The sequence below is a fragment of the Anastrepha obliqua genome, chromosome 4, assembly GCF_027943255.1.
Source record: "Anastrepha obliqua isolate idAnaObli1 chromosome 4, idAnaObli1_1.0, whole genome shotgun sequence".
NCBI classification, from domain to species: domain Eukaryota; kingdom Metazoa; phylum Arthropoda; class Insecta; order Diptera; family Tephritidae; genus Anastrepha; species Anastrepha obliqua.
Genome location: NC_072895.1, coordinates 53,203,513 through 53,220,424, shown reverse-complemented (window position 1 = coordinate 53,220,424; position 16,912 = coordinate 53,203,513). Strand labels below are relative to the sequence as shown.

General features: G+C 37.7%; 3 protein-coding genes across 4 annotated transcripts; 2 read left to right on the top strand and 1 right to left on the bottom strand.

Moving 5' to 3' along the window:
• Positions 1 to 626: 626 nt before the first annotated feature.
• On the bottom strand, positions 627 to 4,122 carry LOC129245227 (exocyst complex component 3). The gene is made up of 3 exons (XM_054883270.1): positions 2,841 to 4,122; positions 2,002 to 2,766; positions 627 to 1,922 (listed from the first exon to the last, which is right to left on the bottom strand). Exons 1-3 carry the CDS (start codon positions 3,810 to 3,812, stop codon positions 1,446 to 1,448), a joined length of 2,214 nt encoding a protein of 737 aa, XP_054739245.1. The 5' UTR covers positions 3,813 to 4,122; the 3' UTR covers positions 627 to 1,445.
• Positions 4,123 to 5,963: 1,841 nt separating this feature from the next.
• Positions 5,964 to 8,787, top strand: LOC129245655 (SET and MYND domain-containing protein 4). The gene is made up of 5 exons (XM_054883964.1): positions 5,964 to 6,879; positions 6,948 to 7,537; positions 7,599 to 8,041; positions 8,116 to 8,446; positions 8,506 to 8,787. Exons 1-5 carry the CDS (start codon positions 6,200 to 6,202, stop codon positions 8,766 to 8,768), a joined length of 2,307 nt encoding a protein of 768 aa, XP_054739939.1. The 5' UTR covers positions 5,964 to 6,199; the 3' UTR covers positions 8,769 to 8,787.
• A 1,708-nt stretch (positions 8,788 to 10,495) lies between these two features.
• LOC129244618 (bromodomain-containing protein homolog) lies at positions 10,496 to 16,638 on the top strand. 2 transcript variants are annotated; one of them, XM_054882343.1, is made up of 5 exons: positions 10,496 to 11,853; positions 11,919 to 12,443; positions 12,703 to 13,427; positions 13,495 to 13,799; positions 14,496 to 16,638. In XM_054882343.1, exons 1-5 carry the CDS (start codon positions 10,776 to 10,778, stop codon positions 16,228 to 16,230), a joined length of 4,368 nt encoding a protein of 1,455 aa, XP_054738318.1. In that variant the 5' UTR covers positions 10,496 to 10,775; the 3' UTR covers positions 16,231 to 16,638. The 2 variants fall into 2 exon arrangements, with proteins under 2 accessions (XP_054738318.1, XP_054738317.1); XM_054882342.1 differs by having other exon boundaries at positions 10,497 to 11,853; positions 11,919 to 12,452.
• Positions 16,639 to 16,912: the final 274 nt, after the last annotated feature.

Sequence of the window (16,912 nt, the reverse complement as noted above, 5' to 3'; positions counted from 1 at the left end):
TTAAAGCAAAAAATAATGAATTGTTTAGGCGAAATGTTCAAAACAAAAAAATAGAAATGTAATTAAAGATTTTAAATACGTACCCATTAATTGCACAGACATAGAAATTAGTAGATTGTAATTTAAGAGCTAAGGCTATTTTGGTTTTAGAAAATTTGAGTTCTGTAGACATTTAATGATTGACATCCAAGAAGTATATGCTGGACTGAAATGCGGGTGTTCTAAACAGAGCAAATAAAGGTATCTGGTTGTTGTCAGGTAAAGTTGAGTGAGTTAGGAGAATTAGAAAACCTAACATTTCATAATCACATTGGGGAATCCAGAGGAATAAGGATGATCGTCATGAACACGCCCTTATTTATTTTAAATACAGAAACATACACATGTGTAATTTATGGACTAAAAATCCCCTATAATAATTATGTTAATAACGTAATATTAATTTTTATAAAATAATCTGAGTAATTTTGATAAAAAATCTAAAATGCTACATTACCTTATAAATTTTTTTATTATATTGTATTAATAATTTCATTTTAATTTCAATTTTTATCATAAATCTAAGTTATTTTAATATCAAGTTTTATTTGTATATAATTAATTCAGCATGAAACGGAGGAAGTTATTTCGATTTTGCAAGTCTTTTTCCATTTTTTCCAAAAATAAAATAAGGCTTTATAAATACAGATATGTGCCTTTAAAAGTAAAGAAAATATAATAACTTTGTCCGGAAAGTATTTTGCTCGAATGTCTTTAAATTTAGTGTTTTGGATAACACATTTGCAGACTAAAAAATAACAGGTTGAGTTTATAAGTGATCGGTAGATAACCTTCTAAAATAATTATTTGAAAAAGTTATATTTTTATTCTAATAAAACAACAAATTATTACTAATAAGTGGCGTTAGTTTTGTAAACGCTGTTGTTGTCGTAGCAGCATAAACATTCCCCATAGACATGCGCGGAATGCTGCTGAATTGACAGTCCTTAGCCGCATATAAGTCCGGGACGTTTCGGTTACGTAGAGCTGACTGTCGACGGAACTTGTATACTACTGTGATTGCAAACATATACTGCTTGCAATTTGTAACTCTTTCAGCATTTACAGAACAATCATATAAGAATTAAATGTTTTCTGGATAGATTTCAAACAATTTATTTTCTTTTTTTTTCTTTTTGTGTACTTTGTTCGGGAGATTTGCCCATATTCTTTTTAACAGATTTCCCAAAAATATAATACAATCCGATTGAAACATTTTCGATATAAATTTTTTAACTTTATGAACAATTTAAACTATATTTTGAAAGTTATTTCTGAGTAGTTCGATAATACATTGCAAACACCATGCAGTACATTGTTATATTCGTTATACCTATGTATATTTTTTTGATATAAATAAATGAAAATTTAAAAGTCAACTCTAGCTGACTAACTACATATAACTTCTACCACAATTTATCGTTGAAGACAATTTCTTTAAATATGCAATCTTGTTTGGCAATGCTAACCATTGCCTTCTTTGATTTTGCAGCATCTTGCACCTTTTCTCGTACTTCACTGGCCTTTACATCATTTCGTAAATAAAATAATCGTACAATATGATCTTCACTCAATGACGGATAATTTCCTAGAAGCGTATGAAGGTCTAGTACCAGCAATTCAATATCGCCGGATAGCAAAGCCGATAGCGTTGGTATCAGGTCCAATGGAGAGCCGCTCATTGTTAAGTTAGGCGCGATTTTTTCGAAACACTGCTTAAAACGCTTCGCTTCCTGATTTATTTTCGTAGTAATTGCTTCGCATTCAGTCCGGGACTTTGATAAACGTTTGGAAAGCAAAGCACGTATATACCGTTTTGCAAGTAGTTTCTGTGCTTCGCTAATCACCATCTCAAAGTTGTTGGGACGCAAGTGTTTATAATCCTGTTACAATTAAAATCATTTAATTGTTTAAATAGGTTGAATAAATGAATAATAGATATTAATATTAAGGAGAATGTACCTGGAAATAGTCTAGCAAAGTAACACATATAGTATCCACAGAAATCGTAGAACCCAGCCATTTCATTGTGAATAAATCATTGAAATGACATTCCATGTCTAGGAAAGCTTCTTCGAGCAAATAGCTTGTAGCATGAGCCCGAATTCTTTGGAATGTGGTAAGAAGTTTTTCAAAATCTTCGTAATGTTCCGTACGGGATTTAGGCCAGTATAATTGTTTCATTTGCTGGGCCAACTCTACCATTTGTTGACTGTTATTAACAATTGTGATTATGTGGTGAGTAAAGTATTTGATTTGATCACGATTACGAAAATGGTGTTCCTTTAATTCGATCACGTTCTTTAAATAAGATTGTCCAAAAACTTCCACTTGTTGAATACTCATCACTAATGCCTTGAACGTTAGCTCAGAATGTATGGTGTTAGTCACTTGCAAATGCTGATCAATCATTTGGAAAATAATGACTGGTGCTGAAGTGTGATAATATTGTTCCTGTTCAGGGGGCTGATCAGAAAACCATTCTTGTTTTTCTGTTTCTGCAGTTTTAGTCATCCATTCTTGGTAGTTTCGTTGCATATTGCATAGGTATTCATCCTCCAGTGACTTGAGATGTTCTGGTCTCAATAATGGGCCAACGACTTTCTGGATATCGACCTTAAGGTCAGGATGTGACATCAACTCTATTCCGGGATATGTATTCATAACCCAAGACAACATCGATACATATTCATTGCCTTCGAGACCCGATTTCGCAATATTATCCACCTACATACATATATTAATACAAGAGGTTTTAAAACATACACACATATAGATAACTATTTAAGTATTTTTCTTACATAAGAGGAAAGTCCTTCGTGATACATTTTCACATATTCATTAAAGATGTTATAATGCGGAGGAAAACACGGCACGCACAATGATTTTACAACTCTTAAATCTTCCAAAATTATCTGTCGCAAAATTTCGAGATCACGTACTAACCACATTTTGTTATCAGCACGCTCTTCCAATTTTGATCCCTCTATGCGTGTTACTACTGCGTCCTGCAATATCTTCAGAGCCATAGAACGCCATTCCTTTGGCCGTCCCGGTGGCAGGAAACCAGTGACTTTCTGCTGCTGCAAAGCGAATTGATCATTTTTTTCTTCCCGTTCAATTATTCTCAATGCTGTCACTATTACAGTAGGTTCCTTCCGCACAGTATTTAATGTACGACTAAGTATTAGCCGTAGTTTCTTTTCAAGTGCTTGAGACACAGAGTCCACTTTCTCGAAATGGCGTTTTAGTGTAATTTTATCAGAGGCGTGCTGTTTAGGCTGTTTATGCAATTCGTAAAGTAAATCATCACGAGAGTTCTCCAAGTCTGCGAGACATTGGTGAGCATTTAAAAGTTTATCTTCATCGATAAGTGTCATTGTCTTTTGAACACTAGCTTCCACATTGAATATATGTTTGAGATTTTCCATTGCCGTAGCATATTGCGAATGCTTCGTATTCTCTTCACGTACTACCTCCAGTGCATCATATATTTCCGGTACTCCCTGTAATAAACGATCCACTTCCTGCATACGCTGACGAGCTTCTCGGACATCCTGCAAACAAGTTTCTAATTGCTTTAACCCAACACGCACGCCATCCAATTGATTTTGCATGCCCGTTTTTAACAATGCTTCTACTGATGCTTTCTTTCTCGCTACCCGATGCCGAAATTGATCAACCTTTTCTAATTGGCCTGGCCTCTGAAGCATATTCTTTATGTCTTTAAGGGCGGCCTGACGGGCTTCTTCTTCAAGTTGCTGCAAATCCATTATTAGTCCCTAGTTATCAACTTATTGAAGAAAATCACAATTATTAAGCAAAATAGATATCACAACACAATTTTTTGTTTCCAAATGGGAGTAATCCCACATATCCACAGGCAAATGTTCATAACTCGATACTTATGTCAGACATAAATTGTCAATGGAGACCGTTCATTTCTGTTGAAGAGCCAATATTTACAGTGCATCTCCACAGGCAATCGGTTATTTCTGATCAGCTGACAATTTGGCTCAAAGATTTGAGCCGTTAACACAAAATTTTTGTGTGAAATAAAAACTTGAGAAAGTTCCAAAAAGTTGCTGAAAAAAGCAAAACAGAAAAAAGGGAAATTTCGATCAATACGTCTTTATTGTAGAGGGAATTCTTAGCTTAAATGTGGGAAAGCAAGATGCCATTAACCAAAATTAAGGGCTCTTTCAATAAATTTGCCATTATGAATGTTTCGTCGAAATGAAGAATTAGCTGTCAAACTATCAAACTGTCATTAATGCTAAGCAATATTTACCAAAGTATTTATTCTAATATTTATTCATAGGTAATGAACGATTTCCTTTGACAATATACTAGTAATATGCATCTAAGACCTTAATTTTACCTAACGCATAAAATTATAATTTTACGTTCACTGTATGAAGAAAATCGATAAAAGTTTTGTGTTATTTCGTTAATTGTTGCAGTTGCGGTCAAATATTAGAAAACAAATGCTGGAAAAGAAAAAAAACAAACATTTTTTGATCTACCTAAAGAAATTCCTACGTTTGACAAGCTAATGTTAAAAATTGTTGACAAAAATTATGGTAACTGATAGTTGAGCATTGTGTTAGTGTTGAGAAGCAAATTTGGGAAGATTTCATTTTACATTTATTATGGCTGAATTTATTTATTCATTCCGGACATAGAATAAGCAAATAAATCGTGACTTATCCGGAATACAGTGTCCCTTAGACCGGGTTGACCAGGATCTTCAATTAATTACAAAACACAAGAAGAATGATTATCAGATAACTGCGATATCAGATAAAATATTATTCGGAACGGTATAGCGTATAATTAAACAGGAAAGTTTATTCTAAAATCGCGTAAGTTTATTACCAATATAAAGTCATATTTATTTAATGATTTTTAATTTTTGATTTTTTCATTTCTAATATGTAAGCTGTGGTTCCCGGAGCTTTTTCCATCTTTGTTACGACTATACGCAAATTTCTAACGCTGGCCGATAAGAGAGTATTGTCAGTGGGTGGGTCCTAGACCCCTGTGGTAAATCAATTTCGACTGCTACCTTTTTTTAAAGTAGGTGAATCTATAAGCGTTTGCTGCTTCCGATCTAACAAGAAACTACGGAACCACTCAAGTTCAGTGGTCTCTACACCAATAAGTTCTTATTTTATTAACATTATTTCTCGGTCTTTTGAGGTCAATAAGAGGCTCGGTTTTAATAGTATTTTCCCCTTCTTAACTGGTATTATGGTGGAAGGTTTTCAATCCTAGGTACTGTACCTGACCTAAGACTATTCGTTCCCACGACAGTCGGTCCTACGTTACCGGAATGACCCGGCCAAGGACTGTCACTTCAGTAGCATTCCCCATGTATGTATGGGGAATGTTTATGCTGCAACAACAACAATCTAAGACTATTATTTATTGGTATGGAGTAAAAATGGATCATATTATTCAATGAATCCCTAATTACCCCCTCGGATAATAAGCTATTTCCACGCATTTTTCTCTTAAATTTCCTAGCTATATGAACGATATAATCTGTGCTTATTTCATCAAATTTAAACGCAGTTGGAGGTTTTATATTTTAGTTTTTATTTTACTGAGACTAAAATTTCAAGGCTATGCAATGTTTTGGTCATTTTCGCTCCGCGGGAGAGAAAAAAGATATAACGTAGAAGAAAGGGAGAGAGAGAGCTATACCATATATATGTCTGAGAAGCTTTAGGCTATTTATATCTCCCTTTTTTTAATTTCTTATAAAACTTATAATTTATCAAATAAACAATCGGTACTATTTCTAATGAATATGAAAATATTCACATCACTCTACCTGCATTAAAGTCTAACGGATTTTCCCTTTCATACCATTTCTATCATACCATTTATTAGATTTGTTTTCAAACCCGGGTGTTACAGCCAGCCTCAACCATAAATAACTTAACTGAATTATTTTTATTTTAAATTCTTATAAAACTTATAAATTATCAAATAAACAATAGGTACTATTTCTAATGAGTATGAAAATATTCACATTTACTTGAAATATTCAAATATTCACCTGCATTAAAGTCCATCGGATTTTCCAAACAGCTGTTTATGTGGGAAAATTCACTAATAAAGAAACATAGAAACTTGCCTGGGGAAATTAAAAATGGATGGTTATAGTTTTTCAGAGATATTGTCATATCAAACTGCGAATATAAAAATTGTAAACTATGAGAACGAGTTCCTGTTTATGTTGGGTATTAAAAACGATGGAAATTCCGATTTAAGGCGTCGTATGTCCACTGCATGGTTAAACGCATTAAAAGTTAAGAATGCATCAAGTGCTGTTTCCAATGAGAATGCAACTCGAATTGCAATTCGATTGCGTGAAGAAGGTAATGCATTTTATAGCTCAAAAGCTGATAGTAAGCAGACAAATTTGATCATCGCTGGACAACGATATACGCAGGCTATATTCACTGCACGCGCAAATACCGAGGCTTTGGCACTTTCTTATGCAAATCGCGCAATGGTCTTGCAGGAATTGGGATACTATCAGCAAGCATATGATGACTGTTGCTGCGCACTTGAGACAAACCAGTATCCACTGCGATTAGTGCACAAAATTAAAACACGACAGGCGTTTTGTGCTCTGTATTTAAAAGATACAAAGCAATTGGCCGTGCATTTGGAAGAACTAGAGAATTGTAAGTTAAATGAGAGCTTCATTCAGCGGCTGCAGGAGTTGCAAGCAGGATTAAAATCACAAACAAATGAGATACGAATGCAACCCGAATTAGAAGAAATTAGTAGCCAAGAAATGGCAAATTCAGAGGCGACGATAGCGTGAGTAAGAAATGTACGTTGTTCTTTGGAACTTATGACTTATATTCTATATATATACACACTTGCAGCGTTGATGAAAAATCTGCTACACGCGGACGATATATGATTGCTACTAAAGATATTGGCTCTGGAGAAGTAATATTTAGTGAAACTGCTAGTTCTTTTGTACCTGTCGGTGGATGTCAGATGTGTCAACAATGCGGTGCTATGTTGATTATTCCCATACCTTGTCATGGATGTAATGGCCAAGTTGTTTACTGTTCATTAAAATGCAGTAAAATACATTCTAGCTTGCATCAAAATGAATGTGTGGGATATCGCATTGGATTATTTGAACAAATAGGCATTTCACACTTGGCGCTAAGAGTTATACTAGAAGAGCTACCTGGAGTTGTGCCTTTGTTCGAACATGAAACTGACGTTAGACAACTTTGGCTTGATTTAACTGCAGCAAAAGGATTTATAAATGCTAAGAATGGTCTAAAGTATGTACAAACCCTACGCATGGTTTCACATTTATCCAAAATGCCCTTACCAGATATAATTTGGTTCGCTTTAGTTGCCGACTTGTTAGTTATGTATCTAAAAGAGTATACATATTTTTTCAATAGTATGAAAAATTCCAAGTTGAAGCAAAGCGATTGGGAGCTAGTCACAAGTAAGAATCGTTAGAAAATATACCGATAAGTATTCACTTTTAAATTTAAAATACTTAAAAGGTGCTCTAATACTTCGACACATTGGCCAATTTATTGTGAATGCTCATACATGCGTTTCAATCACGCCCACTTGCCATGATGAATCATCCACTGCTAACACCTTTGGATTTCTGTTAGCGCCTGATGTATGGACAAAACCGTTTCACCTGTGTCGCGGAAAGTTGCATGTGTTGAGCGAGTTTCGCGAAGTATCTGCAGCAAACCTGCCATATCTCAGTATATGTAATCATGCCTGTGCTCCTACTCTTCGACCTAAATTCTCAGGAAACAATTTCTATGCAATGGCTGAAACTGATATAGAAAAAGGAGCAGAAATATTTAATTGCTACACTCTTAACTATCGCAAATCGTTGAGAGATGTACGACGGAGCTACTTAAGAGATATTTATCATTTTGAATGTACTTGTGTGCAATGCCAAGGAAAGAATCCAGACGCAGCTTACGTAAGATTCAATTCCTTAACAATATTTTATCTTTTATAAACAATTATTTTAGAAACTTATATCCTTCCATTCAGTTGAAGTATCATTTATTAAAATGCCAAAATGCAGACTGTCGGAAAGAATATGTGCCAATTGTTAACCAAAGTTCAACTCTTAATTGGTGGCAAACAGAAGGTGATGAAAATGTGCCCTTGGAAGTAGTATCTTGCCCAGCATGTAAAAAGAAACAAGATACTGCATGGTATATAGAATTTAAGGAATTACTTAAAAACACAAATAGTGCCGAAAAACGGGCCAGGATTTTTCGAATTTTTAAATTGGTTGATGACTTTCTGTTGGAGTTTCATTCCTTAAAGTTATTACTGGCATTGGAATTGGTGAACGCATGTATCTTGTCATATAATGGTAATTTTGTAAAGAATTTATTATGTCTGTTAACTTTATTATTTATATCCATTTTTAAGGTGGCTGTGAATTTACTGATAGTGAGCTGAGCCAAATAGTGCACATTCTTAAATTCTGTCTCAGAGGCACTGCGGATCAATGTGGCATTCAATCCATTGAGTATGTGGTTACTATGACTTTTATGTGGGATTTAATAGCTTTGGGGAAATGTCAATGTACGCAACAAGAAAAAACTGCTATGCTTGAAGCACTCCATATAATATCAGATGAATATAGATTGGTGTTTGAAAATTATTATAATGATTATATCAATATTAAATAAAAACAAGACTAAATTTGGTCCGAGCTCAACTTTAAATTAAAATTTGGGCTGGCATAGGCAATGGGAGTTATAGCTTATAGCATTACAGGGAAGAATGGAAATTTGGTATTAACACATGAAAAGTGGACGCGGTTTTTATCCGAGCTCAATAATCATTACTTCAAATACAGATAAGATAGGGAGCAATACGTGTACCAAGCTTTACATTACATTGTACATTAGATAGGCGGACGGAAATTTAGTCTTGATATATAAACAAGTAAACGTTGTTTTTTTCCGATGCCGATAATAGTTATGTTGGATCTAAATGAGGTGGAGAGAAACACATGTACCAAGTTTAGGCAAGTAATATTAAATCGCTATAGAGATACACGCATTTATCAAAAAGTAGGCGTGGCATCGATCATTTTTCAAAACTTTACTTATTTCGTGTTTCTTTTAATGGGTTCATTATTTACCCAAAAATGGAGTCAATTTGCTTCATATATAACAGATATTACGTCTACATACCAAACTACCTTGGACACAGTGTAATATTCCTTGAAATATACATATTAATTTTTGTTCGAATTATCGTGCTCAGGGGCGAACGGATAAACATGGATATTAGCATTTTGATATATTATACATCTCGATTTCTTTGTGCTGTTACATACAACCGTTATTTGAACAGAATTATAATACCCTTTTGCATAATGTGTGTAACAATTATATGAATAAGATCTTAAGATTTTATACTCTGCGTTTGTGCAGTCCAAATTAGATTATGCATCTTTTATTTGGAGACCTTATCATGCAGTCCATATAAATCGAGTGGAGAAGGTTCAAAAAATTTTTGTGAGTTTCGCGCTACATTCACTCAATTTCTCAGACCCCAAACCATCATACGACTCACGCTGTCGTTTGATTAGTCTCTGTCCATTAAGTGACAGAGGTACGTTTCAGGCAGCTTCTTTGGTCTTCGATCTCGTTAATGGACAAATTGACTGCCCGTTTCTTCTAGAAAGAATACATTTTAATGTTCCTTGCAGGAATTTTCGCCGTTGCAAAATTTTTCATGTTGGCTTTAGGAGGACATTATATAGTGCTAATGCGCCTCTCGTTAGAACGCTGTCTGACATTAACTATCTCGCCCTTAGAGTACGGAGTGGGGGACTTTAGGTCCCCCAAGATTAGGTTTTCTTTGATAACTTCGTAAATAATTTCCTTCTCTCTTTTTCCCTCGACTACCTAGTTTTATTTTTAATTCTGTATAAAAACTTATTAGCGGCATTCTATTATTAATTTATTTACAATTATGAGGTAAGTTTTTCGCTCGGGGGACCCAATTACCCCACTTCGTCCGTTATGTTATAAAATTGACCCCGTACTCTAAGAGTTAAAATACAGTAAAACAATACAATTTAAAATACGATTCTCCTTCGATTATTTTAAGAGGTCTGTAATCAACATAAAAAGCTATTTGGAATGCAATTTTTGGGGCACGGCATATGTTTTGCACCCTTGTAAAATAGTTTCAATATTAGGTATGGCAACACCACTATCAATTTGAACGCTGGGTGCCATTGTGCGGTTTGTTTTTCATGTTTATCGGCATACTATATGTACATTTTCAGTAGCCATATTTTAATTTTGGAGTTTACTAAATTGTCCACGAATTGTTTTTTATTATTATTAGTAAAAAAAAAAAAACGACTAATCCGAACTTGTGCAGTAATTCTTGTATCACATTTAACAATCTTTTGCTTTCGACCGTTCATCCGGTTTTCCCTTATGCGTTTCGTGTTCGTACCAGTTTGACAAGCTGCAACAGCTGTCACTTTGCGCCATTTGTATGACAGCGAATTTGCGTGTGAATCAGAGAAATACAAAACGAAGCGTAAATTAAGCGAAAAAGCTACGGAAATATAGTTGCACGCGAAAATTTTGCATATAAAATGCAAATATAGCGAACGGTTTTTGCAATAGCACCAAGCAGAATTATCAGTAACACCAACTACACATACAATGGGACTCGATTTTGATGCGATCGAGTATTGCAAGAACGTGAAGCTACAGCAAGCGCAACCGCCGTACGCGTGTCCAGTGGCCAAGTGCGATCGCAGCTACAAAACAGTGGTGGGACTCCAATACCACTTGCTTAACTATGATCATGACAATCCACAACCAATAACACCAATTATAACGCCAAACCGAAAAAAGGCGCGGAAAGCACATCATTCAACACCGAAAGCACCGAAGGGAATGGGTGATGACAACGGCGCTAATGGTGGCGGTTATCAGGTGGCGAATCCCGAATCACTAGTTAGTTACAATGAAGAAGAGCAAACAGTACAATTCAATATCGATGGTAAGAGTGTTCGATTGGCTATCGATGAACCGCTGCCGTTTATTGAAGATGAGGAGTATGCTGAATTAGTGGCGCGCCGCTGTATTTTAAATGCTGATGCACCACCACTTGAAGAGAATGCGTCGTGGGCGCGTGTAAAAGTGCCTGAGGCGCGTTATCATGAAATCGAAGACTACCATGTGCCTGACGCGCCTCCACGTCCACTCGCCTATTATCGTTTCATAGAGAAATCAGCTGAAGAGTTGGATGGTGAAATTGAGTACGATGTGGATGAGGAGGACTCGGCGTGGTTAGAATGGATAAATGAACAACGTGAGAAAGCTGGTCTGAACTCGGTCAGCATAGACACTATGGAACTTTTAATGGATCGATTAGAAAAAGAGTCGTACTTTCAAGCTGCTGCTAATGGTACGCCAACTGGTGTGGAAGTTGACGACGATGCAGTGTGTTGCATTTGCATGGATGGCGAGTGCCAGAACACAAACGTGATTCTCTTCTGCGATATGTGCAATCTGGCCGTGCATCAGGATTGTTACGGTGTTCCGTACATTCCGGAAGGACAGTGGTTGTGCCGACGCTGTTTGCAATCGCCCAGTACCCCCGTGAGTTGTGTATTGTGCCCGAATGCCGGTGGTGCTTTTAAACAGACCGATCGTGGTCAATGGGCACATGTAGTATGCGCGCTTTGGATACCCGAAGTGCGTTTCGCTAATACGGTGTTTCTGGAACCCATTGGTAAGTCAAACTGTCGATAAGCAATAATTGCATCGGAAATTTAGTATTACTTTATTTTATAACAGATTCCATTGAGACCATTCCGGCGGCACGTTGGCGACTCACCTGTTATGTTTGCAAAGAAAAGGGTTTGGGCGCGTGTATACAGTGTCAGCGCAATAGCTGCTATGCTGCTTTCCATGTAACATGCGCGCAGCAGGCTGGTTTGTACATGACGATGGATACGGTTAAAGATGGACACAACGACTCTTCAGTCCATGTACAAAAGTATGCTTACTGTCATGCGCATACGCCGGCGGATGCTAAATTAAAAACTAATCAAAAAGAGGTGGAAGATACACGCATGAAAATGAAGGAAGCCCGAAAAGCGCTGGCAAAAAAACGTTCGACGGCGCCCGTTGTACTCATACCAACAATTCCACCCAACCGTGTGCAGGAGATCTCGGGCATGGTACACATGCAAAAGAAGCAACAATTTTTGGATAGGCTAATAGCTTATTGGACATTGAAACGGCAATACCGAAATGGTGTGCCGCTATTGCGCCGCCTGCAGAGTCAAGGCAACAATCATGGTGTAATTCATCGAAATGGTATTGAAGGTTTGCATTTTGTTTCGCCTAGCAGCTCCTACCCCACACTAAAAAGTTACTAACTGTAGTAGCGATTAACCATACAGTAACTGCTGAAGACGAAATAATTATTTTAGTCAAAGCATACTTTTTTATTATAGGCAGAACTAAATTTCTTATAACACAACTTTTTTCGTTTTTGACATATTTAATGTTATATATAACAAAAAACCAAATAGTATTATTTTAATAATATCTTTAAATTGTTTCTATTTATTAGGCTCACCTGACACTAAGGAGTTGTATAAGCAGTTGAAATACTGGCAGTGTCTGCGCCAGGATTTAGAGCGTGCGCGTTTACTTTGTGAACTAGTACGCAAGCGTGAAAAACTAAAAGCTGCCTTTGTAAAAATGTGTGAGCAAGTTGTAATGCTACAAGTGAATCCACTTGAATCGGCATTGACAAAGCTACTGGATACACTCGAAGCTAAAGATACCAGTGAAATATTCCGTGAACCGGTGGACACAGTCGAAGTGCCTGATTATTTGGACATTGTGAAGCATCCAATGGATCTGGGCACGATGCGCACGAAACTGAAACAGGGTCAATACACAACGCTGGAGCAGTTAGAAATCGATTTCGACTTAATGATACAAAATTGTCTGGCTTATAATAATAAGGACACTGTTTTCTATCGTGCTGGTATACGCATGCGTGATCAAGCAGCACCACTTTTCCAACAAGTGCGTAAGGAGCTGCAACGCGAGGGTTTGCTAGATAACTCGCGTTCCGAGCACGAAGATCATGTTGAACAGGAGGTAGAGGCGGAACTGAAAACATTGCTAGAGGCGAAACCATGCGAAGAAATTGTACAAAAGTTGCTTATACTTGCGGATAAATCACAGGTTCTCAAGAATCCCGTATATCGTACGAAGAAAATCAAACAAATACGCTTGGAAATAACACGCATGCGTAAAGCTATGCAGAAAGCAAAACTTGCTGCTGTAAGTTTCGGCGCTAAGAGATTAATTTTTTAAAATTAATTATCCAATAATTTGTTTCTTATTACAGCGCCACTCAAATATAAGCGCGAACTCGCAAAGCGATGACGACGATGATGATGAAGATGAGCACAGTAACGAAGTTATGCTTCATACAGAAAAATTAAAACAGCCCTCCGGTATACATCCACTGCAAGTGCAAAATAGCTTATCAAAACGTTCGCGCAAAGGTCCCGCTAATATGATGGTAGTCGATGACGACGATACAATGGGCGAGGAGTCTAAAGAAACCGCCACCACAACAGTACAAACACCGCCATGCAGCCCCATAAAGAGTCTTAACAAAAGCGCATCGCCTGTGGGTGTGAACCGAAGGTAGGCATTGCATGTATGAGTTGCACTCTTAAATAGTGGGACCAGTTGTATTGAAAAATACATTGAAGATGTCTTAAAAACTAAATTACTCGTTGAAAACAAAAAGTAGTTAAACGGCATAGCACTGTGAATAAATATCTAGAGTAACGTAAACGTTGTTGTGCACGAATGTAAAATAGTTGCCGATACACTTGTCATAAAATCTATTGTTTTTTTAAGTTGACCAAGAGAATCCCTTAAAACAATTTTACAACATAAATCTTCACATGATATTCATTCCGCAACATTTACCTAATTATGTTCCGTAGATGTTTTTTTATCGTTCGGCTATTAAAATAAATACAGGAATTATCCATAGGACCAATATTTATAAAATGTTGTGAATATGAAAACTCTTTCCAACTACATTAGTTAGCAGTCTCCTATTTTTGTTTTTTTAGGCGGTCCAATTTATAACTGTATATAAAATCCAGGTTGCCTGTCTAAAATTTTGTTGATCTTTTTTAAATTTCCTCTTGTGTTTTTATTCTAAGATGTAGGATGTCGCACAAAAAGTCTTGAATTAGTGTGTTTATTTACATATTTCTCACAGTGCTTTTATTAGAATAAATTGCACCATGATCTTATGCTGATCATAACACTCTCCTCTCTCTTCCATTTCATTTGTTCTGATTGGCGCGTTTGGCAACCGTCCAGAACTGCGGTTTTATTCACACGTAAAGCACAAGCAGCCCTTAAGCGACCATCTGAAATCACTACACCCGTTAAGGATGAATCGGCAGTAATGTCTGCGACGGCCACACCGATTAAAAACAACTCAACCACAGGTACGGCGAGTGCTGCTGGCGCGGTGGCAGCAGCCACACTCGCCTCGTCAGCTATGACAATAAGCAATAAATTAAGTGGTAGCCATTTGCCTCCACTAGGTGCTAGTTTGGGCCTTCCAGCAGGTGTGGTGTTGGGTGCGGTAGCTGGTAAATCGCCAAAGCGAAATGCGCGTCATAAGCGACTATCAGAAATGAGACAGAGTTCATCGATGTCGCCAAAAAAATCACCAAATGCCACACTAACACCAAGTACGCCGTCATCTGTGAATGTGCAACCAAGTGTTGCGGCGTTAACGTCTACGCCGAACTACGATCGTATACCAGACAGCTTTCGGGTATATCGCGCGAACAATGAACGTGACGTCAGCGAAAGTGATGACGACGATCTAAGTGACATGTCGGGCAGTCCGTGCAGTAGTTGTTCTGGCTTTAGTGTCAGTGGGTCTGGCTCAGAGTATGATAGCAGCGATGATGACGATGACGACGAGGAGGACGAGGGTGAGGATGATGGCGAGGGTGATGGCGATGGCGATGGCGATGAGGAGAGTGAAGACGATGAAGAGGTAGAGGGACGCGACGGCGATGCTGAAATGCGTGGAGTCGCTAGTGCTGGCGAGGCAGATGTTGATGGAGAAGGGGACGCTGGCGGAGGTAACGGTGAAGTGGTGAGTGCTAGCACCGATAGTGCGAATAGTGATGACTGTGCTGAGGAAAGTAACGATTGTGTAGCGAGCGATAAAGTCGAGGCAGATGCAAAAAGTGTCGCAACACGTACACCAACACCCTCGGAGAAACGTCCACGTAACGCTACACGTACGAAACAAAAGCAAAAAGCCTCAACCGAAATGAATTCGAATTCGAATGCGAACGCGAAAAATACAACAAACGCTAATGCAGCACAGACAACGTCCACCGCAAAGACAACGACGCGCTCATTCAACAAGCAAATGGTGACAAGATCGGCAACACCCACCACTAACGCGAACGCAACTAGTACACCCATCGTGAATAATGCTAGACGTCGAAAAGCGAGCCTTAACAACAAGTTGAAGTACAACAATACACACAATACACGCGGTGCTGCAGCAGCGACACCTACGCCATCCTCATCCTCTAGGCCTGCATCCGCAAATGCAGATTTAATGATTGAAGGTGCGGATGGGGACACCGAAGAGGCGGCGGCGACGGATACAGCGACCACTTTGCTAAAGCCTCCACTTGAGCCGCTGCAGCTGGTGTGGGCCAAGTGCCGTGGTTATCCCTGGTATCCAGCGCTCATACTCGACCCCAAGACACCGAAGGGTTTTGTCTACAACGGTGTGCCCTTGCCGGCACCGCCGCCCGATGTGCTCGCTCTGCGCAAAAACTACACCGAAGATGTGGTATTTCTGGTATTGTTCTTCGATGTAAAACGCACCTGGCAATGGCTGCCGGCAAATAAACTCGAAATATTGGGCATCGATAAGCGACTAGATCAGCAAAAATTGGTAGAGTCACGAAAGCCGACCGAACGGAAAGCAGTGAAAAAGGCTTACCAAGATGCGTTACACTATCAGAGTCAAGTTTCCGATCTGGAGGGTCAAGGGCCGGACCCGATAATGTGAGATGGTGCAATTGCGGTTGGCATGTGGAGGAAAGCACGCCGTAAACGCTGAAGCGAACCAGAAATGGAGATGTTGGCGCCAACCGCTTAGCTGCACATACTTATAAATATACATATATAAATAAATATACTTCTAAAGCGAGAGTTATGCATGCATACATATGTATGTATGCCTCTATTTTTAATTGCTGGTTTTTTAGTTATATAAGTTTATACATATGTATTTGATTGACGTTTACCTTTGCTACATAAGTACGAGTATACATCCTTACATACCATATATGCTGTAATATAATTTTATATTTTGCTAACTTAACCTAATATTAAGTCTTGAAAAATTTGCCTTCATTGCAATTTGCACCACTGTATTTTAGGCAATCCTAAGCATATAAAATTTATAAAATCGTAATTTGTAATTTGGTTTTCATTTTCATGGTTTTCACTTAGCACTCGAAATGTGATTCCTCAAAAATTGACTATCTCGCAGTGTTCGCTTTAATTACTATTTGCTACAACGCACGCATACACTGCGTTATGCCACTTATTGTATGTACTATTTATGTATGCATGCTTGTTTTCACACAACATTCTCGAGTATTCAAAGCGCTTTGAGGGCTAATTTTCAAATTAATTTCTAGCCAAACAAAACTTTCCTCAACTTAAAGTTTGAAAGAGTTCTCTAT